The sequence below is a fragment of the Propithecus coquereli genome, unplaced genomic scaffold (genome assembly GCF_000956105.1).
Source record: "Propithecus coquereli isolate 6110/MARCELLA unplaced genomic scaffold, Pcoq_1.0 Scaffold528, whole genome shotgun sequence".
NCBI lineage: Eukaryota > Metazoa > Chordata > Mammalia > Primates > Indriidae > Propithecus > Propithecus coquereli.
The window spans coordinates 1,241,620-1,264,675 of NW_012151152.1; the positions used below are offsets into that span (position 1 = coordinate 1,241,620).

Sequence of the window (23,056 nt, forward strand, 5' to 3'; positions counted from 1 at the left end):
TGGTGGTGATGATGGTGGTGATGGTGGTGATGATAGAGATAATGGTGGTGGTGGTGATGGTGATGGTGATGGTGGTGATGATGGTGGTGGTGGTGGTGATGATGGTGGTGATGGTGGTAATAATGATGGTTGTGGTGGTCATGGTGATGATGGTGGTGGTGGTGGTGGTAATAATGATGGTTGTGGTGGTCATGGTGATGATGGTGGTGATGGTGGTGATGATGGTGGTGGTGGTGGTGATGATAGAGATGATGGTGATGATGATGGTGGTGGTGGTGGTGATGATGGTGGTGATGGCGGTCACAAAGATGTGGTGTCAGTGAGGGCAGTGGCAGTGATACTGGTAACAGGGACAGGGTGATGATGGTGACGGTGGTGATGGTGGTTTGGAGGTTACAGTGGGTGACGGTTACAGTGTGGTTACGCCAGTGGACATCAGTAGAGTGGTGATGGAGGTTACAGGGATGGTAGTGAAGGTGGTCACATGGATCATGGTGTCAGTGGTGGCCATAGGGATGATGGTGACCCTAGAGATGTGGCATGGTGACAATGATGTGGTAAAAATGCCAGAACCTTCTGGAGTGGCTCCTTCTCGGTCAATGCCTTGGCTTTCCTGTGGCAGGGAGGAGGAGCAGGCTGGTTCTCCCACCCCCTTCCCTCCTCACTCTGGACCTGCTTCCGCCTCACCCCTCTGCGGCCCCTCTAGGTATGAGATGAAGGTGCTGGGCTACAACCTCATGCAGGCCATGCGCTTCGCGGTGGAGGAGATCAACAACCACAGCAGCCTGCTGCCCGGCGTGCTGCTGGGCTACGAGATGGTGGACGTGTGTTACATCTCCAACAACGTGCAGCCAGTGCTCTACTTCCTGGCGCAGAAGGACTACTTCCTGCCCATCCAGGAGGACTACAGCAGCTATGTGCCCCGGGTAGTGGCTGTCATCGGCCCTGACAACTCTGAGTCCGTCGTAACTGTGGCCAACTTTCTCTCCCTCTTTCTGCTTCCACAGGTGAGGTCCCTGGGCCCCAGAGAAGGGGCTGGGGAGGGGCCTGAGGGGTGGTTGTCCAGAGGGCTCAGTAGCCCCTTCCTCCAGCAATCATGGGGAGTGGTAGGGTGAGAAGCAGGGCCAGGACATCAACCCCAATCTTGGGAAGGCAGCCCAGCCTATGGGGTAAGAGCTTAGGCTTGGGAGGCAGACCGACCTGGGTGTGCATCTTGGCACTGAGTCTTGGCCACTGTGAAGCCTTTGGTGAATCTCTTAACTCTTTTGAGCCTCAGTTTTCCCACCTATAAAGTGAGATGATAAGAGTTCCATCCCAGGACTGTCGAAAGGTTAGAGCGTTCAACCTGGGTACGAGTCTCTAGCACACAATAGTCAATAGCAATAGCAACATAGCGCTAGCATGTAAAGCATTTTGCACAGGAGATAAAAAACTCAAAAAGTTCAATGTTATTCTGTATGATTGCCTAGCACAGGGTCTGCCTTGCTGTAGTAGGTCCTCACCAAAGAGCCATTAGTATTACTACTATTATTCTAACTATTCTCACCATCATGATTGAAAGCACTTAGTCCAGTACTGGTATTGAGTATCTGTTAGTTAAAAGAACAGCTAGCATAAGACTTGGCACACAGTAGGTAGTCACAAATACTGCAATTGTTGCTATAGTTTTATTATGCAAAGCACCTACTGCAGGGTCTGACACATAGTAGGTACTCAATAAATGTTAATATGTTGACACGAAAGAACGAGTCAAGGACTGAATTCATTTTTTCAGTCATGTAACAAACATTTATTGAGCACCTACTGTGTGCCATGTACTGTTGTGGGTGCTGGGATACAGCTGGCAACAAAACAAAGACCACTGTCCTCATGGAGCTTCTCTTCTGGTAGGGAGAGAGCTAGTAAGTGTAAATAAATGAGCGATGTAGGATGTTAGAAGGTGAGAAGTGCAATGGATAAAAGCAAAAGTGGAGCAGGGTAGAGGCAATCGAGTGTGTCGGTGGTGGGAATGGGGAGATTGCAGTTTTCAACAGTGTGGTCAGGTGGGACTTACTGACACCTGGACAAAGACTTGAGGGAGGAGAAGGAAGGAGGGAGCTACATAGGATCTAGGAGAAGAGCATTCCAGGAAGAGGGTTAGCAGGTGCAAAGGCTGGGAGGTGCCTGGTTTGTCTGTGGGACTAGGTGAGCAGAACAGAGGGCAGAGGGAGAGGGGGAGGAGACGAAATCAGAGAGGTGAGGGCTGGGCAAACAACGGAGCCCCTTAAGGGGCCAGTGAAGGACTCTGGCTTTTCCCAGGTGATATTCAGAGCCGTGGAAGGGTCCTGAGCAGAGGAGTAGTGTGACTTGCCATGTGCGAAAGCAGCATCACCTGGCTGCCACATTAAGCACAGACAGGAGGAGGAAAGGTGGGAGGATAATGTCGCAGTGCAGGCACAGAAGAGGGTGGCTGGACCAGGAGGGAGCGGGAAGGCGGCAGGTACCCGATGATCACACTTTGAAGGGAGATCGGGTGGGATTTGCCGATGGACCAAATGTGGCATGTGCGAGAGAGGAGTCAAGGATGACTCCAGAGTTTTTGGCCTGAGTAACTGGAAGGATGGAGTCACCACCCACCGAGATGGGGAAGGGTGCGGGTGGAACAGGCTCAGAGGAGAACAGGCGTTCAGTTTTGGGTGTGCGAAGTTTGAGATGTCAGGCAGGTAGCTGCAAACATGAGTCTGAAGTTCAGGGGAGAGGTCCAGGCCAGGGCTATATACTGGGAGCTGTCAGCATAGGCAGGATGAGATCACCAAGGGAGGGACAATAGCTGGAGAAGAGACGATGACCCAAGGCTGAGCCCTCCAAGGGTAAGAGGTCATGGAGAAGAGAAGGAACCAGCAAAGGAGATAAAACATCCAGTGAAAACCAAGAGTGGGGCAACCTGGGGGCAGAGGGAAGAAATGTGGCTAGTCGATGAGCCCAATGGTGACGGTGATGAGGAAAGCTCTATGCTCGGGGACACACAGTAGGTGCTCACTAAATGTTACCAAATGACGGGAATGATAACGACGCCAGCCACCTGGACCGGGGCTGGTTCTCACTAAATGCTACTGTGCTGGTGATCGCAGTGTACATCACTCGGCCCAGGGCATGGAACACAGTAGGTGCTCAAAACCATGATGATGCACAGGTAAGGCACCTAGCCTAGGGCCGGGCACACAGTAGGTTCTTATTGTACGTTGCTCCCTTGTGACCGTGATGACGATGGTGTAAACCCCCTAGCCCTGGGCGTAGCTCGCACTAGGTGCCCCCCAAATAGCCCCAGGATGACGGTGGCGCTCGCTCATGCCGCGGCCCCGCCCCTCCCCCGCAGATCACCTACAGCGCCATCAGCGACCAGCTGCGCAACAAGCATCGCTTCCCGGCTTTGCTGCGCACCATGCCCAGCGCCGACCACCACGTGGAGGCCATAGCGCAGCTGATGCTGCACTTCCGCTGGAACTGGATCGTCGTGCTGGTGAGCAGCGACGACTACGGCCGCGACAACGGCCAGCGGCTCAGCGAGCGCCTGACCGGCCGCGACATCTGCATCGCCTTCCAGGAGTCGCTGCCCGCGCCGCAGCCCAACCAGGTCGCGACGCCCGAGGAGCACAGTCGCCTGGGGGCCATCGTGGACAAGCTGCAGCAGAGCACGGCGCGCGTCGTGGTCGTGTTCTCGCCAGACCTGGCCCTGCACAACTTCTTCCGCGAGGTGCTGCGCCGGAACTTCACGGGCGTCGTGTGGATCGCCTCCGAGTCCTGGGCCATCGACCCGGTCCTGCACAGCTTTACCGAGCTGCGCCACGCGGGCACCTTCCTGGCCGTCACCACCCAGAGCGTGCCCATCCCGGGCTTCAGCGAGTTCCGCGTGCGCCGCTGGCAGGCCGGGCCGCCGTCCGGCAGGAACAGCCAGGGGTCCACCTGCAACCAGGAGTGCGACGAGTGTTTCAACACCACCAAGTCCTTCAACACCATTCTCACGCTCTCGGGAGAGCGCGTTGTCTACGGCGTGTACTCGGCCGTCTACGCCGTGGCGCACGCCCTGCACAGCCTCCTGGGCTGCGGGGAGACCAACTGCACCAAGGAGGTCGTCTATCCGTGGCAGGTGAGGCCGGGTCTGAGCCAAGCCTAAGCCAGCGCAGACTCCGCGGTTGCCATGGAGACCGCAGGGCCACCCCGTCCCCCAAGCTCTGCTCTAGCCTGCACCTCCCTTTTCTGGGCAAACGGGTGCGCCAGAGGCCATGGGGCATCCCGCCTTCCTCCAGACACATAGCACCAGAAGTCCTTCTGGGTGCCAAACAAAATTCCTTTTTTTTTTAATTAATTAATTAATTAATTAATTTATTATTCCAGGGTTTTGTGAGGGTACAAACATTATAGTTTGTACTTCATGTCTTTGCCTCACCCAAATGCGGGTTAAAGGCATGCCCTTCCCTCCCTTTAGTGCTCCCCGTGTCCTTTAGTTGTAGATTCCTTTTTAAATTAAAGTAACCCTCACCATCCAAGACAGTCTGTCCTCACAGATTCAGGTGGAATTCGCCGGAAGGAGGTCCCACAGGCAGTGAGGGCCCCAGTTCTTTGTTCTTAAATATCATAGTTCCTTGCCTTTTCACAGTTGGGGGCCAGCCTCCCCCGCCTACTGCTCAGCCACACCCCCAAACCCTACCCACCTGCTCTCTTTGTTCTCCTCTTCCTCCCTTTCCTAGATCCCTCTCCCCAAGGAACTGTTCACTTCCTTAACAGAGCAATTTAGTAGCTCTCTAAAAATTCTCTCTCTCATTCTATTAAATTGTACCTCTCATCCCATAATCTCAGAGCCTGACCTTGCATCCCTAAACACATCTTTTTTTAAAAAAACTAGTTATTCATTAAAAGGAATTCTGATGCCAGTTGGTAAAACACAAGAAGCCAATTTACAGTTGGGGTGGGGAGCCCAGCCCAGCCCAGCCTGTGCAGGCTTCACCCGGCATCTCCACTGGCGTGAACAGTGTCATTGCGAATTAGAAAGTGATGCCCCTTTGTGCAGACCAGTGAGACCAAGATGCCCTTTGCTCTGGATGGACTCAGCCTTTCGGGGTGCACAGCTTGGTGACCTGAGTGGGCGGGACTGCAGCTGTTCCCCCCAATTGCCCTAACTGGACCCACTTGTGCACGGTGCAACCTGCATGTGGTGTCCTGATACTCCCTCACCCCAATGCTGGGTCCCACCAACACCCTGTTTATTTTTGTCATAACACATACCCCAAGTTGTTACTGTGTTTATTTGCTTTTTGTTAATTGTCAATTTCCCAGCCCATGCCCGCCCCCCCCTCCCCCGGGTGTAAGCCTGTGCGAGCAGGGACCTTATCAACCCTGTTCAATGCTGCATCCCAAGTTGCTGACACTGGGCTGGCTCAGTGAACATTTATTGAATGAATGAATGAATGAATGAATGGATGGGCGCTTACCATGCCCAGCGCTGTGCTTACCCTTTTATATGAATTATCATCCATCCCCAGACACTCTGTGAGTAGACACCCTTACTATACTGCTGCTTTCCCATATGCAGATGAAGCTGAGGTTCCAAGAGGTGACAGTCACCCAGCTAGGGAGTGACCGGGGGTGGTGGTTGGGGATGGTGATGAAATAGTGCAGGGCGGTGGGGACGGGCACCCATGGGAGGTGAGGCAGAGGGGTGGTGAGACGACTTGGGGATGGTGCTGGGGGCATGTGCTGCCCATGGGTGGTTGGATGGGGGGGATAAACCCAAGCTGGCAAACTGAGGAGTCCTGTGCTCATCCAAGTGACAATATTCAGTAGGTTATCGAATCATAGAGGGTCAGAGTTGTGAGATCTTCTCAGGATTTTCTGGTCCAATCCCTTTGTTTCACAAGTGGGGGAAATGGGGCCCTTGGGACCCTGATGGGGACCCTCATCGGGACCTTGCAGTCAGCCGGCCTGCCGTGGAGCCAGGACCACAGCCTGGTGCATTTGCTGCCCGCTTGCCGTCCGCTCTAGCTCTTCACCCTACCCTTCCCTCCACCTCTGTGTGCCCCTCAGGCGTCTCAGGTATGGCCCACCTGTCCGTACTGTGGGAGGCGGTGGTGGTGAGCTGGGCGGAGCTTTGCAGTCAGACAGACCTGGATTGGACTCCCAGCTCTGCCACCGCTAGCGTGCAAACTTGGGCAAGTTATTTAATATCTCTGAGCCTTGGTTTTCTCATCTGTTAAACAGCAGGCATATGTACCCTGCTGGGTTATTGAGAGGATTAGCAATAACCTGTGCAGATTACCTGGCGCAGAGTAGAGGCCCAAGGTACTCCTCCTCTTCCTCTTCTTCCTCATTCATTTCTGACACCAGGTGCCCGGCCCCAGGAGACAGTGCGGGCTGGAGAGGTGCATGGGTCTCCCAGTGCCGGGGTGGGGGTGGGACTGGGTGAGGAAGGGGAAACAGGACTCAGACCCAAGGGGGCAGCCCCAAGATGCCCAGGTCTCTGCCAATACCAGTCCAGGTCCCACCTACTCAGGAGAGCTACGCAGTGATGCGCTCTGACCCCTTGGGGGTCATATCTTAGATCCCTCAAATCCCAGGTCCCAAACTCCCTTGGTTATCTGTCTGTCTGTCTGTCAGTCCCTGAGCTGAGGTAAGCTCTTGAGGTGTAGCCCAGTGGACCCTCCCGTTTATGGAGGGAAAATCTAGGAGCCAGACTGATGGAATATCTGAGCTGGAAGCCCTTTCAGGGTCAGCCCAGCAAGGTTCAGTGATTTGCCCAAAGTCACACAGCAGATTGAGACAGAGCTAGGACTGGAATTCAGGCCGGAGGACGCCAAGTGCAAAGCATGCTCTAGGTGGTACCATCTCGGCATACGGAGGGTATGGAGGGGTTGGGAGAGATTGGAATGAGAGCTGGCCCTGAGGTGTGGGGAGACAGCAAGGACACAGGGAGCAGGGGGAGATTCCAGCTGACCTTTGCAGGTGAGAGAGACAGTGGGCTCTGGACCTCACGTTTTGAGTCCCAGAGGGATGACCGAGGTGACTTCCAGGAAAAGGAATAATAACAGCACCCCAGTAGGAAGTGGGTACTTACCATTCCTCAGGCACTGTTCTAAGCCCCTAATGAACCCCTTCACTGCTTCAGAGCCCCGAAGATAGGGTTGTTATTGCTCCCACTTTGCCGAAGAGGAAACTGGGGTTCAGAGAGGTTAAGCAACAGGTCCAAGCCCTCACAGTAAGTGGCAGAGCTGGGGCCTAAACCCAGATGCATCTGATTCCAGAGCAGAGCTCTCAGCTACCGCCTCCCAAACTGCCACCTTTCTGAAGACTTCTTGCCCCCATTTCACAGAGGTGGTTCACAGAGGTGGAAATCAAGGCTAGGGGGACGGTAGACTCTCTCCCAGGTCTAGCTCTGACTCTGATGCCAGCTCCACTTCCCTTCCTTCCAACCCCCCAGCTACTTAAGGAGATCTGGAAGGTCAACTTCACCCTCCTGGGCCACCAGATCATCTTCGACCACGAGGGGGACATGGCTATGCCCCTGGACATCATCCAGTGGCAATGGAACATGAGCCAGAGTCCTTTCCAGAGCATCGCGTCTTACTACCCCGCGCAGCGGCAGCTGAAGAACATCAGCTACATCTCCTGGCACACCCCCAACAACACGGTTGGCTCACGGGGACTGGTGGGGGGGGACGGGTGGAGGGGCGGGCCCTGGGGGCTCATGCTGGTGTGGCCCTTTTCATCAAGGAAGGTGTCTAGGGAGTCTTTATCTATAGCTGGTGGGACCTCTCTTCACAGGTGTGTAGCCCGGGGTCCTGTTCTTTTCCCGTTGATTGAGAACTATGGCTGTTCTACGCTTTCCAGCTCCCTGGGACAGAGGGGCCCAGGGGGCCTCTGCAAAGCAAACATTCACTGAACATGTGTGTTCCAGGACCTGTGCTAAGGACTTCAATTCTCTCTCTCTCTCTCTCTTTTTTTTTTTTGACAGAGAGGGAGTGCCTGGGTAGAGTGCCGTGGCATCATCATAGCTCACTGCAGCCTCAAACTCCTGGGCTCAAGTGATCCTCCTGCCTCAGCCTCCCGATTAGCTGGGACTACAGGCGTGTGCCATGACACTCAGCTACTTTTTCTATTTTTAGTAGAGACAGGGTCTCGCTCTTGCTCAGGCTGGTCTCGAACTCCTGACCTCAAGCAATCCTCCCACCTCGGCCTCCCAGAGTGCTAGGATTACAGGTGTGAGCCACCGCGCCCGGCCAGGACTTCAATTCTCATATCAGCCCCAGGGGATAGATACCACCGTTCTCTTCACGTTATGGATTAGGAAACTGAAGGCACAGAGTGGTTGCATGACCTGTCTGAGGCCACACAGCTTGTCCGTGGTGGAGGTTCTCTATGTACGGCACTTCGGCTACATCCTGCCATTTAATACTCATGTTTTTGGTACGGTAGCTGTGCCCTCAACTGTGTCTGACATCTGCCAATTTAAAGAGCCTTTGTTTTGCCCTCTTTAGGCAACAGACCATCAGAATCCTGCTGGAGCGCGGAGGGATAGAGACCAGCCCTTACCCCCGGGGAGGGGACGTAGGGATCTGAAAGCTTCTCAAAGAGCCTTCGGCACTGTCCCTTGACAATGCCCCGTACCTGCTTCCGCCCACCCCGCACAGCCCGCTTTATCCCCAGTCCCGGAGGCACCTGTTGCTGGTAACCTGAGCGTCTCAGGGCTTGGTGGAGTAGCTGGGTTGGTGTCTTCATTAGTTTCCTGGGGCTGCCGTAACAAACTGCCACACACTGGGAGGCTTAAACCACAGAAGTGTATTGTCTCACAGTCCCGAGGGCTGGAAGTCCAAAATCAAGGTGTTGGCAGGGCTGGTTCCTTCTGAGAGCTGGGTGGGGGGGAGGATCTGTTCCAGCCTCTGCCCCATCTTCTGGTGGTTGCTGGTGGTCTCTGGTGTTCCCTGAGTGGGGACACGCCAGCCCGATCTCTGGCTTCACCTTCGCCTGGGTTCTCCCTGTGTGTGTGTCTGTCTCCACATTTACTCCTTTAATAAGGACACCGGTCATACCAGATTAGGGACCCACTCTTACTCCAGTATGACCTCATCTTAACTAATTACAACCACAATGACCCTATTTCCAGCTAAGGCCACATTCTAAGGTCCTGAGGGTTAGGACGTCAAGGGGGACACGATTCGAACCATACTAGTGTCTTTGCCTGGGTTGCCTCCAGAAAGCAGAGCCTGAGACGAGGGTTTATGTGCAGATAACTTATTGCAGGGCGTGATGCCTGGACATGAGCGGAAGTGGGATGAGGGGAGTTCCACAGGGAAGAGGGAAAGTCAGTCCAAGAGGACGTTCTCAAGCCAGACACTGCTGTGAGCAACGGGCGCTCAGTCTCACTGGAACCTCCTGAAGAGCCACCTTAGAATTGACTCGGGTCCACTGGTGGCCAGGGGCCACCCTGTGCGGTGCTAGCACCCTCGCGCTCCAGGTTGCATGTGTGTGAGTGCCCCGCAGCTTCCCGCGGGCATCTCGCCCTGCAGCCCCAGGGCAGCCTGCAAGAGAGCCCTGTAGCAGAGGCCCGGCACCGACAGGTGCCACCTGCTTGAAATGAGTGGCTGCAGCAGCAGCTAGAATAAAAGGTGGGCCAAGAAAATATGAGGGAAGGGAGGCCACGGAAATGTCAACTCCTTGTTCCACTCGATGCGTGTGTGTCCTTCACGGAGCCTGGTGAGTCGCGGGATTTTAGGGCAGCAGCCAGCCCAATCTCTACCAAAGGGGAGTTTGGTGGATGCAGCCACAGGCCCAGGGCTGTCACTGATATCCATCCTCTCTCCTTCCACCGTCCCCTGTGGACTCCTTCACCCTCAGCCAGGATTCGGCTGCCCTCGGTCACCGACCTGGCAGGACAATCCACACCTCCACCCCCACGGCAGCTGAGCCGCAGTTGCTTTGCCTTTGCTGGGCTGGACCCGCAGCAGCTCTGTGTGGGCAGTTATCTCTGGGGCAGAAGCACCAAGGCTTGCCCCGGAGACGTCCGGGATTCCAGACCCACTCCTTCCTACCCGCCTGCCCAGCAGCAACCCTGGCCCCCCATGCCAATCCCGGTCAGTTACCTCCACCTTTCTTGGCTTCTCATTCCCTGGCACGAGGACCTCCGAAGGCCCGGGTGGTAATCACAGAGCCCTGTTGTCTCTGCTGGTGGAAGGAGTCCCCCTCTGGGGACCAGAGCCTCTAGTGTAGCAGAGTCTAAGATGTAGGGAGGAGAAGTACCACTTCTAGGATACAGTGGGCCCCTGAGAATAATGGTGAATGTGGCCGATCTTTCTCTTACCTTGTGGTTGCTGGACCCACATATTCTAGCTGTTGAGGTCACAGCACGATACGCCAGCCATTCATTCAACGTCAATACCTCATCCTAAACATATTTATCCTAAAGGGCAGTGTCCCCACCCCACAAGGTGTGGTCTCCAAGATGGTACCTTAGCCAAGCTTTTAGTATGCCATCCCATTATTTTTTTTTCTTTTTTTTTTTTGAGATAAGAGTCTCACTCTGTTGCCCAGGCTCGAGTGAGTGCCATGGCGTCAGCCTAGCTCAGAGCAACCTCAGACTCCTGGGCTCAAGCGATCCTCCTGCCTCAGCCTCCCGAGTAGCTGGGACTATAGGCATGAGCCACCATGCCCGGCTGATTTTTTCTATATAGATATTTTTAGTTGTCCAGATCATTTCTTTCTATTTTTTAGTAGAGACAGGGTCTCGCTCTTGGTTAGGGTGGTCTCGAACTCCTGACCTTGAGCGATCCTCCCGCCTTGGCCTCCCAGAGTGCTAGGATTACAGGCGTGAGCCACCGCGCCCGGGCTCATCCACATTTTTTACAACTCCCAATTTTGTATCTTCAGACTGGACTTCTCCCCTCAACTTCAACTTAAATATCCATCCGCCTACTCAAACCTGCTCCCCTGGGGTCTTCCCGTCTCAGCAGAAGGCAGCATCATTGTTCAGACCCCAAGCACTGGAGTTATTCTTGAACCTTTCTTTCTCAGTCAATCTGCGGGGACACGCTGTCCAGTCTGCCTCCAGAATACGTCCAGGATGTGACCCTTCTCACCTGCTCCGCTACCTCTCTGGTCAGAACCACAGTCATTTCGCACCTGGACTGTTGCACTAACATCTTACCTGGTCTCTCGCTTCTGCCCTTGCCCCCACAATCCATACTCAACACAGAAAACTGGGAATGCTGTCGAAAAGAAGTCAGATCCTGTCACTTCTCTGCGCGGAATCCTCTGGTAGCTTCTCATCTCAGAGTAAAAGCCCAAGTATTTTGACTCCACCTCCATGAGCTGACCTGCCCCTTCTCTCTTGCCCGCTCATCCCAAGCCACGCTGGCCTGGCTGTTCCTCCACTGTGCCACGTCTCTGCTACCACAGGGCCTTTGCACATGCTCTTCCCTCCGCCTGGAGCAGGTGTCTTCACAATGCACTCCCCCCACCCCCAGCCTTTAGGTCTCTGCTCCAATGTCACCTGCTCGGTGAAAACTTTCCTGCACACCCCATTTGAAATTGCAGTCTGCGCCCCTGAATTCTCCACCTCCCTGTACTGCTTTGGTTTTCATCACGGTATTTCTTACCGTCTATCACATTACATATTTCTGTATTTGTTGTCCTCTCTTACCCCGTGAAAATACTAATTCCTTTAGAAAAGGGACTTTGACTCATTTAGGTCACTGCTGTATTCCCAGTGCCTGGCATCCGTGTGTGCCCAGTAACTTTTTCAATGAATGAATGAATGAATAGCAGGGTGCGATTCCGGGGATACGAGGTGGGATTAATCTGATTATTTAGGAGATAGTGAAGAGATGACTTTGGAAGTGGGGAGAGGATACCTGGCAAGGGAGTGGTGGGGTGTAGTCTGAATAAGGGGCGTGTGTGCGCGTGTGTGTTGGTGTGTACATACATGCACGTGTGTGCGGTCACGTGCAAGGCAGAGAAAGCCATGGAGGGCTTCAAAAGCCTGGCAGGGGATCAGATGTTTTATTTTGGCTGATGGAGGGTCACCGAGGTTCTTCCACAAAGACGTTTCAGAGAGGAGAGTGGGCCATCTGGAAATGTCGTCTGACAGCTGTGGCCGGGAGGGCAGAGCAGGAAAGCAGGGGACCTCGGAGGGGCCGGAAGAGAGGGGCTCGGGGGCTGTGTTCCTCGGTGGCTCCCCTCGTCTGGGCCCTTCTTGTGTGAGCTTTCGCAGCGCTCTCCTCATGCAACCCAGATCTTACCCACTGGCCCACTCAGGAGCCGTGGCTGCTTCCCACTGCCCTGTGTTGTCGGTGTGCCACGGACGGGCCTTTGGAGCGCGGCTGCCCACCCTCCGCACCCTCTCCCCACGCATCCTGACTGCAGCCAGGCCGGGTGATCGCACCACCCTCGACCCCGCGGCACTTCCCGCTGCCTCTACGTGCAATCACTGGGGTTTAACAAGCTGTGACCGGCGGCCTCCGTGCTGGGTGCTCTTCTGGGTTCTGGAAATGTGGCAGTAAAAACAGTAGGCGGGTCCCTGCCCACCTGCTCTCGGGCACCTGGAAAACCTCCGAAAGGCCATGTTCACTAGGAGCCTGGGCATGAGTGCCAGGAAGTGCAGCGAGCAGCCATCACTACGAGCAATGATCAGCAGAGTTGACTTACTGCCTCACAGGACTGAAGACTCCAGAGGGAGACCGTGAGGCTTCAGGCGGGTGTGGGTCCAGGGTTTCACTCCGTCTCGCAGACCCTCCTTGGGCACGTTGGCCTCTTCGTGACAACACGTGCCAGCAGCCCCCGGGGGCTGCGTCCCGTCCTCCCAGAACCTCGGAGAGCCTGTCTCGACCGTCGGGTGCCTTCAGCATACCGGAGGAAGGTGGATTCGGTCTCGGGCAGGCAAAACTAAGAAGGTCCCTAAAAGGCGATTCCAGCATCCCCTCCCCTCCCAGGCAGCGACCCGGCTTCCCTCCCCGGAGCATCCTGCTAGTCGGGGAGAGGTGGAGCCCCAGAGTGTGGGAAGAGACGGCTCAGGGTCTCTTTCCCTCCTCCCTCCAGGTCCCCGTGTCCATGTGTTCCAAGAGTTGCCAGCCTGGGCAAAGGAAGAAGCCTGTGGGCACCCACTCCTGCTGCTTCGAGTGCATCGACTGCCTCCCCGGTACCTTCCTCAACCAGACCGCAGGTACGGCTCGCAGGCCCCGCCCCTGCCCCGCCCCCATCCCGCCCCGCCCCTGTCTCTCCAGGGCGCTTCCCCTTGGCGGGGCCTCTGGGGTCTCCCCCAGGGCATATAAGTGTCCAAATGTCAGGGACATGTCTGGTTCCTCTTGTATCTCCCAGTACCTGGTGTGGAGCAGAATCCCCTGGTTCGGGGGGGAGGAAGAAGGGACAATACCCCCCGCGGCAGGACAGGAGCTGAGCCCCACTCCACACACGGCCCAGGGTGCAGGGCTGTCAGGCAGGGGAATAGCCGCTGGAGGGTGAATAACGGCTCTGCCAGTAGCAGGACAGTTTCTGGCGGGCAGGGACGGTGCGTGCTTTATCTCTCTGGCCTCCCGAGTGCTTAGTGTAGTTCAGAGCATGTAAGTGCTCAGTGAATGTTTGTCGAATGACTTCCTTGATTAGGAGATCGAACGTTTCTCCCCATGGAACATAAACGCGAGGCAGGTGCAGACAGCGTCAGCACTGGGTCCACATCAGAGTCCAGTACAATTCAGAGTTAGGGCTCAGACATTTGTTTCACGGCCGCATGAATGTAAGCTAAGTGGATGATTCCGTCTACCAAAACAGCACTCACTGTGTGCCTGGCAGAGAACAGGGCGCTGAGTAGGTGCCGGACAAAAGTTTGTTGATTGATTTCCCTGGCCTTCCTCTGACGGCTGGCCAGGAGCCTGGAGGCATGGGCCGGTGCATGCATCACTCTGGGCCTTCCCCCCAGTCCCCAGCACCGTGGGTGGTGCTCAAACAAACATTTGCTGCATAAACTATTTGAATAAGTGGTTTCGTGCCTCTCGCACAGAGAGCGAGGTCTTAGAAGGCAGGAACTATATAGTTGGTAGGCTCTGAGTCAAGGAGACCCCAGTTTGAATCCTGCCTCTGTAACTTCCTGGCTCCGTGACTTAGGGCAAATTCCTTAACCTTGTGAAGCCTCAGTTTCCTCGTCTGTGAAATGGGGCTGCTGTGAGGATTTGTTGAGCCAGCGCGTGTAAGGGACTCAGGGGAGGCTGGCTGTGAACGCAGGGCTTGCCCCAGTGCGGGGCCTGCGGGACGTCGGTGCTCAGAAGGTGGGAGTGGCTGAGGGAAGTTGCTTTTGCAGATGAATACGACTGCCAGTCGTGCCCGAATAACAAGTGGTCCCACAGGAGCGGCACCTCCTGCTTCAGGCGGCGGCTGGCCTTCCTGGAGTGGCACGAGGCGCCCACCATCATCGTGGCCATGCTGGCTGCCCTGGGCTTCTTCAGCACGCTGGCCATCATGGTGATATTCTGGAGGCACTTCCAGACGCCCATGGTTCGCTCGGCTGGGGGCCCCATGTGCTTCCTGATGCTGACGCCGCTGCTGGTGGCCTACATGGTGGTCCCGGTGTACGTGGGGTCGCCCACGGTCTCCACGTGCCTTTGCCGCCAGACCCTCTTCCCCATCTGCTTCACCATCTGCATCTCCTGCATCACCGTCCGCTCCTTCCAGATCGTGTGCATCTTCAAGATGGCCAGCCGCCTCCCGCGCGCCTACAGCTACTGGGTCCGCTACCACGGGCCCTACGTCTCCGTGGGGTTTATCACGGCACTCAAGGTGGCCACCGTGGTGGGCATCTTGCTGACCACGAGCCCCAACCCCACCACCCGCGCCGACCCCGACGACCCCCAGATCATGATCCTCTCCTGCAACCCCAACTTCCGCGGCTTGCTGCTGTTCAGCACCGGCCTGGACCTGGCCCTCTCGGTGGTGGGCTTCAGCTTCGCCTACATGGGCAAGGAGCTGCCCACCAACTACAACGAGGCCAAGTTCATCACCCTCAGCATGACCTTCTACTTCACCTCCTCCGTCTCGCTCTGCACCTTCATGTCTGTCTACAGCGGGGTGCTGGTCACCATCATGGACCTCCTGGTCACTGTGCTCAACCTCCTGGCCATCAGCCTGGGATACTTCGGCCCCAAGTGCTACATGATCCTCTTCTACCCAGAGCGCAACACGCAGGCCTACTTCAACAGCATGATCCAGGGCTACACCATGCGGAAAGACTAGCGCCGTCGGCATCCGGGACAGAGGGCCCCACGCTGGGGCTGGGAGCGGAGGCTCTCATTTGTTCAACCCCAGATGGAAGCAGGGACGCCCTCCCCGGCTAGGACCGTGTCACCCTGGTCTCCGATTGGGTGATCCTCTGAGGTTCTCTGCATCCTGGCCATTTTACCCACTTAGTGACTTTGTTCCTTTCTCTTGAGCTATTTTGCTTGTCAGGCACTGCCACCCTGTTCTAGAAACAACAACCCCAGGTGACCTCTTGGTCTCCAAGGACAAAGTCTGATTTAGCAGCCTACAGCTGCCATCTGGCGGTCGCGCTGGGCGTCTGCAGGTTGCGGCTCGTTCCCTTCTCTGTGTTCAAAGCGAAGGGGCCACGCTGGTGACTGGGCTGGGGTTGGGTGGGACGGTGGGGTCTGCCGATCAGTGCGTGAGCTCCAGTGATGCTGCCCATGCGTCTGCGGTTCATGTCCCTGCTCCCGGAGAGCCTGGGCCCAGGCTTCTGTGTCGTGTCTAAGGGATGGCTGGGCATGGTGGGTGCTTCGTACATGTTCGTGAATAGACCTCACTCGGGTGAATGAATGAGCTTCCCGCCTGTTCCTGGAAGTCCCCTGAGAAAGAACATGTGGAATCAGAGAGAACTCGGTTTCGGTCCCAGCACTGCCACTTCCAAGCTGTGTGATCCTGGACTGATCGTTTACCTTCTCTGAGCCTACACATCCTGTCTCTAAAATGGGAACAATAGCTGCTGCGCAGGGACATTGAAAGATCAGAGATACAATGTATGTGAAGTGCATGTAGTAGGTGCTCAATAAATGCGAACCATTGCAAATCCATGTGACCCTGGAACCATCGGAGACAACAGAAAGTTGCGTTTTCGTTTTTTAATGCCTAGACACGGGCTCTAGTCCCTGGGACTAGCCTCTGTTGGAAATTAGCCTTCCTCGAGTTGTTCCCCAGCTCTGCCCCACCCCAGCAAATTCTGGGTGTGTCTTGGGGGTGCTCAGGCCTCAGGCATGCCCCAGAGCCAGTGTGCACTGTGCTGGCACTGCCACCTTGGTGCTGTCGAACCCTGGGGAAACCATGCTGCCGGGCGTGGCTGTGCCCGTGCCAACCAGCCCCAGTGGTGGCCCCAGCGACAGGAGAGGCTCTGACTCCCCGAGTCCAGGCACCAGGCCTGGCCTCTCACCGGGGAGCCAGGACTCCAGTGCTGAGGCCTCCACACTGCCACCCAGAGAGGCTGAGTGACTGGCCCAGGTGCGCCCAGCCCGCAGGTGGGAGAGCCAGTGTCGGAGCCGCCTCTGCTGCTCCCCGAGCACGGCAGATACCGGCTCCCCCAGAATCCATTCCTGTGCGACGTCATGGCCTTCTCGGAACCGCGCTGGAAGCGATTTAGTCTGTCCGGCGCCAACCCGGCAGGTACAGCTTCCGCGAGCTTGTCGGCGGCTGGGAGGGCAGGGCTGCCTCCTCCTTGTCCCCAGCTCGCCTCTTTCACACTTGGAGATGGCGGCGGCGGGATCTTGGCTGGAACCATCTGGCATGTGGGGGAAGGGCCTTCACGTTTTTGGGCCACTTCTCCACAATGGCAGGGATGGTGCTTGTTTCTCTTCCCAGAGCCCGGCACACAGCAGGTGACCCGTGAGTGCGACCGAATGGCTGAATCACGATACCTCCCGCACCCTCTCCTCTGCCACCGTTCCCCCGGGCCACGGACTCATTAATTTCGTTCCCCTATTACAGCCCTTGGTGCCCACAAACATTTGCACTTACAATCACACCGTGTTGACCGCGGTGAGGACAACAGCTACCATTTACTGCCAGGCCCCTCGCTGAGAACTTTACTGCTTTATCCATTTATGCCTCCCGAAACTCTGTCGGCCGGGAACTATCAGGATCCTTACTTTACAGACAGAGAGTGAAAGGGGACTCAGAGAGGTTATGGCAGTTACCCAGGGCCACACAGCTCACCTGAGCCCAGCACACAGCCCGCCGCTGGAGCCGCTGTCCTCTACGGGGTGAAACCCCAACAGCCCTGCCCAGAAAGCGGTCCCCACCGCCGTGCACAGAGGGAACACTTGGTGTCCCCAGGCAAGGGGCTGTGCCATGGTAGGGGCTTCAGATTTTAGGGAGGTGGCTGGCGGGTGCAGTGACCAGGAAAGACTTCGGGAGAAGCTGGCATTTGGAAAGAGCCCAAGGGACAGAGAAGTGTTGGAAGCAGGGGTCTGGGGGTAAGGGGGAGGCCAGGTGCGGTGGGAGGGAGCCCAGGCAGTTCTAGGAGGAGCAGGTGGCCAAGAGTGGCTGGGCAGCAAGAACCCCGCTTGGAAGGGCAGCAGGGGCTGGATGTGGGGGGCCCAGCCAGCATCTGGACCTTGTCCTCCCTGGGTGGCCACTGCCAGCATCCTGTGCACACGCTGGGTTGCCCCTCTCCTGGGTCAGCCGAGATGCCATCTGGCCCTCTCTGGTCACCGTGACCGGCCTCCTCTTGGGCTCCATCCACTTCCCAGAGTCCTCAGCCCTGGCCTGGCCTAGTGGGCTGTAGGCTGCTAGACTACCGGGGTCTTTCTGGAACATTCCTTCTCTGTCCCCTCCGCTTGCTTCCCAGGGGAGCTCAGAGCCTCCGCTGAGGCCCCTCCCAGCCCTGAGCTTTCGGGAAGCAGCTTGGTATAGCCTGTTCCTGGATGTGGCTGCGTCCGTGCGTTCCCCCGGCCCTCGGGACCAGACTGTCAGGGGCTCAGGGAGTTTTAAGCTCTTAATTCTCTTTTCTTGCATGCCGCTCATGCCTTGCTTTAATATTTTTTTTTAAAAAAGGAGCTAATCACCTTGTTTCTTGGTTCTGCCTCGTGGCCACCATTAGAGCAGAGAATCCCGAGTCCCAGCGACCTCGGAGGGCGTCCGCTCGTCCCCGCGTTCCACAGCTCCCCTGACGGCTGCGACCTTCATCCCTTTTGCTCCTCCCCGGTGACAGGAGGCTCGCTGGGGACAGCACCAGTCATTAGAAAATATTTCTTAGATTGAATTAAAACCCGACTCTGTGGGATTTCTATTTATGGACACTAGTGTTATTTTTTTTTTTTTTTTGAGACAGAGTCTCACTCTGTTGCCCTGGCTAGAGTGAGTGCCGTGGCGTCATCCTAGCTCACAGCAACCTCAAACTCCTGGGCTCAAGCGATCCTCCTGCCTCAGCCTCCCGAGTAGCTGGGACTACAGGCATGTGCCACCATGCCCGGCTAATTTTTTCTATATATTTTTAGTTGTCCGATTAATTTCTTTCTAATTTTAGTAGTAGACGGGGTCTCGCTCTTGCTCAGGCTGGTCTCGAACTCCTGACCTCAAGCGATGCTCCCGCCTCGGCCTCCCAGAGTGCTAGGATTACAGGCGTGAGCCACCACGCCCAGCCTTAGTGTTATGTTTTAGGACCATGAATTAAATATGATTCCTGTTTCTCACGGTGGCCATTTATATGTCATAGCAAAAAGAATAATTAACTTTCCAGGAGCACCTACTGTGCGCCAGGTGGTTCCCACACCTTGTCTCTGATCCCCACAATGCCCCTGCCCGATGGGCACCGTTACCGGCGGCGGACACGGGCTGGTGCCTCCCACCCTGCCCAGTGGCCCCGTGTGGTTCCAGGGAAGCTGCCGGCACGTCCTGGCTTCAGGGGGTGGACCTTGGTTGGTCTCATCAGAGACACTCTCAGAACTTTTTCTGGAACAAACACTCTTTAGGAACTGGCAAGGCCGTAGACCCGAGAGCTGGGGGCGGTTCTGTGGGATCACGAGGTGAATCAGCCTCCGGGGAACTTTGCAGAAGGCACAGTGGGAGGACGGAAAAACTGGGTCCTTGGAATCCTTTTGGAGCTAATGGAGCTCGCCCACATGCAGCCCTACCTCTGGAACCTTCCATTTCATGAATCAATTAACGTCCATTATTGCTTAAGATAGCTCCAGTTGGATTTTCTGCCCCTGGCAACCCAAAGCGTCCTTATACCACTGAAGAGGAAACTGAAGCTCAGAGACGCTGATCAACTCACCCAGGGTCACCCAGCTCTTAAGTGGGGAAGCTGGAATTTGGGCTCAAGGGAGAATCTGGGAGGGGTGACAGCTATTTGAGTCTCCTCAGGTCATCTCTTCTTTGGCCTCAAGGTCCCCAATTGGTCTTAGGACCTGATTTTAACCACCATCTGGTCCTCTCCTTGGTTGCACTCTGATTTGCAAACATGTCTCTGAGAGCACCTGGCGGGCTTTCCTCTCCTGGGCCCCGTCATTCTTCCCACGGCCAGTCTCTGGCCACCTGAGTAGTGGCCCCCGAACTCGGTCACAGTCACCGGCCCCCTGGCCCAGAAAACGTCGTGACTTCCAGTGCTCACACGGTTAAGTCTTCACTTAACGTCGTCCATAGTTGCTTGGAAACTGTGACTTTAGGTGAAACGGTGTATAACGAAACTAATGGCTTTTTGTCATCGACGTTATAATGAAACAACATCGAGCAAAGTGACTTTATTCGAGGATGTTCCGTACGTTGTTTTGCTTAAAGTAGAAGTTTCCAAAAACCTATTGATGACATTCAGGACGTACCGCACAACCATGCGTGACCTCTCTCACGTGCGTGTCAAGCCCTATGATGTCTGCACCCTGCTCACCTCCCAGCCTCAGACCCCAGGGACCCCAGGGGACACCTGGCCGTCCCCAACATGTTGCCTGGTTGCATGCCAGGACGTACGCAGGGTCATGGCCGGGGTGCGTCTGAAGCAAGGAGAGGCTGTTGGAGGCCAGCATCCATCCATCCACCCATTCATGCATTCACCCATTCATTCATTCACTCATTCATTCATTCACTCATTCATTCATTCACTCAGCAAATGGTCACTGAGCGCTGAGGTCAGGCTCTGTGTGGCACCGAGCATACGATGCCCGAGAAGAAGGGACTGCAGCACGGTCCCTGCCGTGTCCCTGCTCCCAGGCAGCACACGCTCTAGTGGAGGACTCAGGACACCACGCAGACGATCACAACACCACCTGACAGCCTGTGAGGGGGTGGCTCACGGGGCCGGACACCCGGAAAGGACCCCTTGCTGGAGACGTCAATGTGGTGGCACCATCATAGCTCCCTGGAACCTCGAACTCCTGGGCCCGAGCGATCCCCCTGCCTCAGCCTCTCAAGTAACTGGGACTGCAGGCCCGCACCACCGTGCCTGGCCAGGTTCTTCTCTGTGACGGCTGCTCTTTAATTCTTCGCCGCCTTCTCACCGTACTTGCTGGTATTTTCTGCCAGGCTCTAAGACACTCTTGCCAGTCATTTTCCCTTCTATCGACTGTCGATCAGAGACCTGAAGCGTGAGTGGCCGTCAGCCAGGCAGGGGAGACACTGGGGGTGTGTGCCAGGCGGAGGAGCAGCCTGAGCAAAGGCCCAGTGGCCGGGAGACTGGGAAGGTCCAGAAAACAGAGGGTGGAGCTGGAGCTTGAGAGCGAAAGCGAAAGCGGGTGAGCTCAGGAGAGGAGGGGAAGAGAGGGGAAGGGAAGAGAGAGGGAAGGAGAGAGGGAGGGAGGGAGAGAGAGGGGAAGAGAGGGAGAGACGGGGGATATAGAGTGAGACAGGAGGAGAGGGAGAGAGGAAATATTGAGAGAGAGGGAAGGGGAGGGAGGGGGAGGGAGGGGCAGGGTGTCTGTCCAGCTGTGGACTCTGGTTGGGTCACCTCTCCCCTCTGTGCTGCGGTCCCTTCCTTGGTGCGAGGGGCTGCAGGTGACAGCACGGCCCCACAGGGCTGCGGGGAAGCAGGCGGGGTGCCTGGCATGCGCAGGCCCGGAGGTGCAAATGCTCCGCAAGTATCGGCTGCCGAGACTGTACGGAATCTGGACTTAGTCCTGAGACAGAACCTCGAAGGGTTTCCGAGGCGAGGAGACGGGCAGCGTGGGGAACGGCTACAAGGGGCCTGAGAGAGGAGGCGGGAGACTCGCTGAGACTCTGCCACCGGGCCCAGCTGAGCGAGCAGGGTGGCCTGGCATTGGTCAGTGGCGGCCACATCCATGGTCCTGGTGACTGACCGGCCATGGGAGGGTGGGGTGGGAGCGAGGATCCCGGCGTGGGCAGTGGCTAGCTGGAACGGGCTTGGCTGGGTGGGTGTGGGCCACCCGCGTGTCGGAAGGGACACCCTGAAGTCATCACACCGTCCCGCTGCCCCTGTGCAGGCCTGGCACCCAGTCTGCGGCTGGCGCAGATCCAGTTTATAGAGGCGTCCCAGGGCAGGCCCATGACTACTCGGTGGAAGAAGCTGGCAGAAGCTCGTAGACACTCTGAGATTTGGGGCCACGCCACAACAGAAGCTACAGTCTCCTCCGATCCTCTGGGAATAGGTGACGAGGCCAATTCTCCCTGGGCCTCAAATCCCCCACCCAAGGCCTCCCTAGGAGACTCTTAGACCTGCTGCCATCTGGGGGTGCCCAGAATGGGCGAGGGGAGAGAGACAGGGTGCCGCCGTCCCCTTCCAGAGGGAAGTGGGGAGTGTGAGTCTTCCACACTGCGATGTGGGCCCATCTGCTTCCAGTTAGCAGCTCGGGGTGGGCCTAATTGGCAGATCAAACCATCTGATGTTGCATGTTAGATAAGTAGTTATAGCAGCCCCAGCGGAGTCTGACACTTTTGGACGGAGCCCAAGCCCTGCATCCGCCTGCCGCAGGCCCGGGGTGCTAATGTGAACCGCAGCCTCTGCACAGGAGCGGGAGGGCGTGAGCCAGCAACAGAAAGCTTTGAAGTGCGGAGCAGATGGGCCCTGCCTTCTCCCTGAGGGAGGGGCACAGGGTCTCCTGAAACTTAAGCTTGAACGTTGAGGAGGAGGGAAGAGCCCGCAGAGGGTGGTTTCCTGACACCAGCTGTGGCCGGGACATCCAAGAGCCTTCGGGTCCAGCCGCGGCAAAGAGAGGTGGTGGACAACTACTGAGCCCCAAGTGGGGATGCCTCGGTTCTTCCTGTATGACAAGTGACAGGACTGACGTGTGGCTTCGGGCAAATGCCTCTGCCTCTCAGAGCCTCAGTGTCCCCGCCTGTAAGATGGGGGGAAACGGTCCTACCTCGCACAAGGTGGACAGATTTCGTTCAGATCACGGCTTTGCTAGTTACTGCCCATCAGTTAAGTGACTCATCTGCTGCTGACCTCCTCCGTAAGACACGGTGCGTAATCGGGTTGCCGTGAGGAGTAAGTGAGGGAGTACGGGTCGAGTGCTCAGGACTGGGCCTGGTCCACTGTGAACGCTGCGTAAACCTAGCCGTGGTGTCAGTCAGTATTTGATAGGCTATGCTATCGTGACAAACATCCCCAGAATCTCAGTGGCGTCAGGAACGAAGATCGGTCCACGCTGCCTAAACCTAGCGCCGTGGTGTCAGTCAGTATTTGATAGGCTATGCTATCGTGACAAACATCCCCAGAATCTCAGTGGCGTCAGGAACGAAGATCGGTCCACGCTGCCTAAACCTAGCTGTGGTGTCAGTCAGTATTTGATAGGTTTTGCTGTCGTGACAAACATCCCCTGAATCTCAGTGGCATCAGGAACGAAGATCAGTTTCTCTCTCCCGATACAAGGCAGCTGTGGGCTGGTGACTGCTCTCCCTCGTGTCTTCTTTCCGGGATCCAGGCTGAAGGAGCCGCCCTAGCCAGACCGTCTACTCTCACATGGGAAAAGAGCCACGGCAAAAGCTCACGCTGACCCTCAACACTTCCATGGGGGGCGGGTGACACTGTCACCTGTGCTCACATTTCATTGGCCAAGGCAAGTCACATGTCCTTGAACTCGTTGATGGGCAGGAAAGTAAGTCCTCTCACAGGGAG

At 56.3% G+C, this 23,056-nt stretch overlaps 1 protein-coding gene across 1 annotated transcript in view; it reads left to right on the top strand.

Annotated features, from left to right (window-relative positions):
- Window positions 1-15,243, top strand: part of LOC105820447 (taste receptor type 1 member 2) — a 16,674-nt gene extending 1,431 nt beyond the window's left edge. Inside the window, exons 2-6 of the mRNA XM_012656928.1 lie at window positions 707-1,007; window positions 3,356-4,126; window positions 7,451-7,660; window positions 13,060-13,183; window positions 14,315-15,243. Coding sequence (XP_012512382.1) covers window positions 707-1,007; window positions 3,356-4,126; window positions 7,451-7,660; window positions 13,060-13,183; window positions 14,315-15,243 — 2,335 coding nt within the window. The remainder of the gene's footprint in view (window positions 1-706; window positions 1,008-3,355; window positions 4,127-7,450; window positions 7,661-13,059; window positions 13,184-14,314) is intronic.
- The last annotated feature ends 7,813 nt before the right edge of the window (window positions 15,244-23,056 follow it).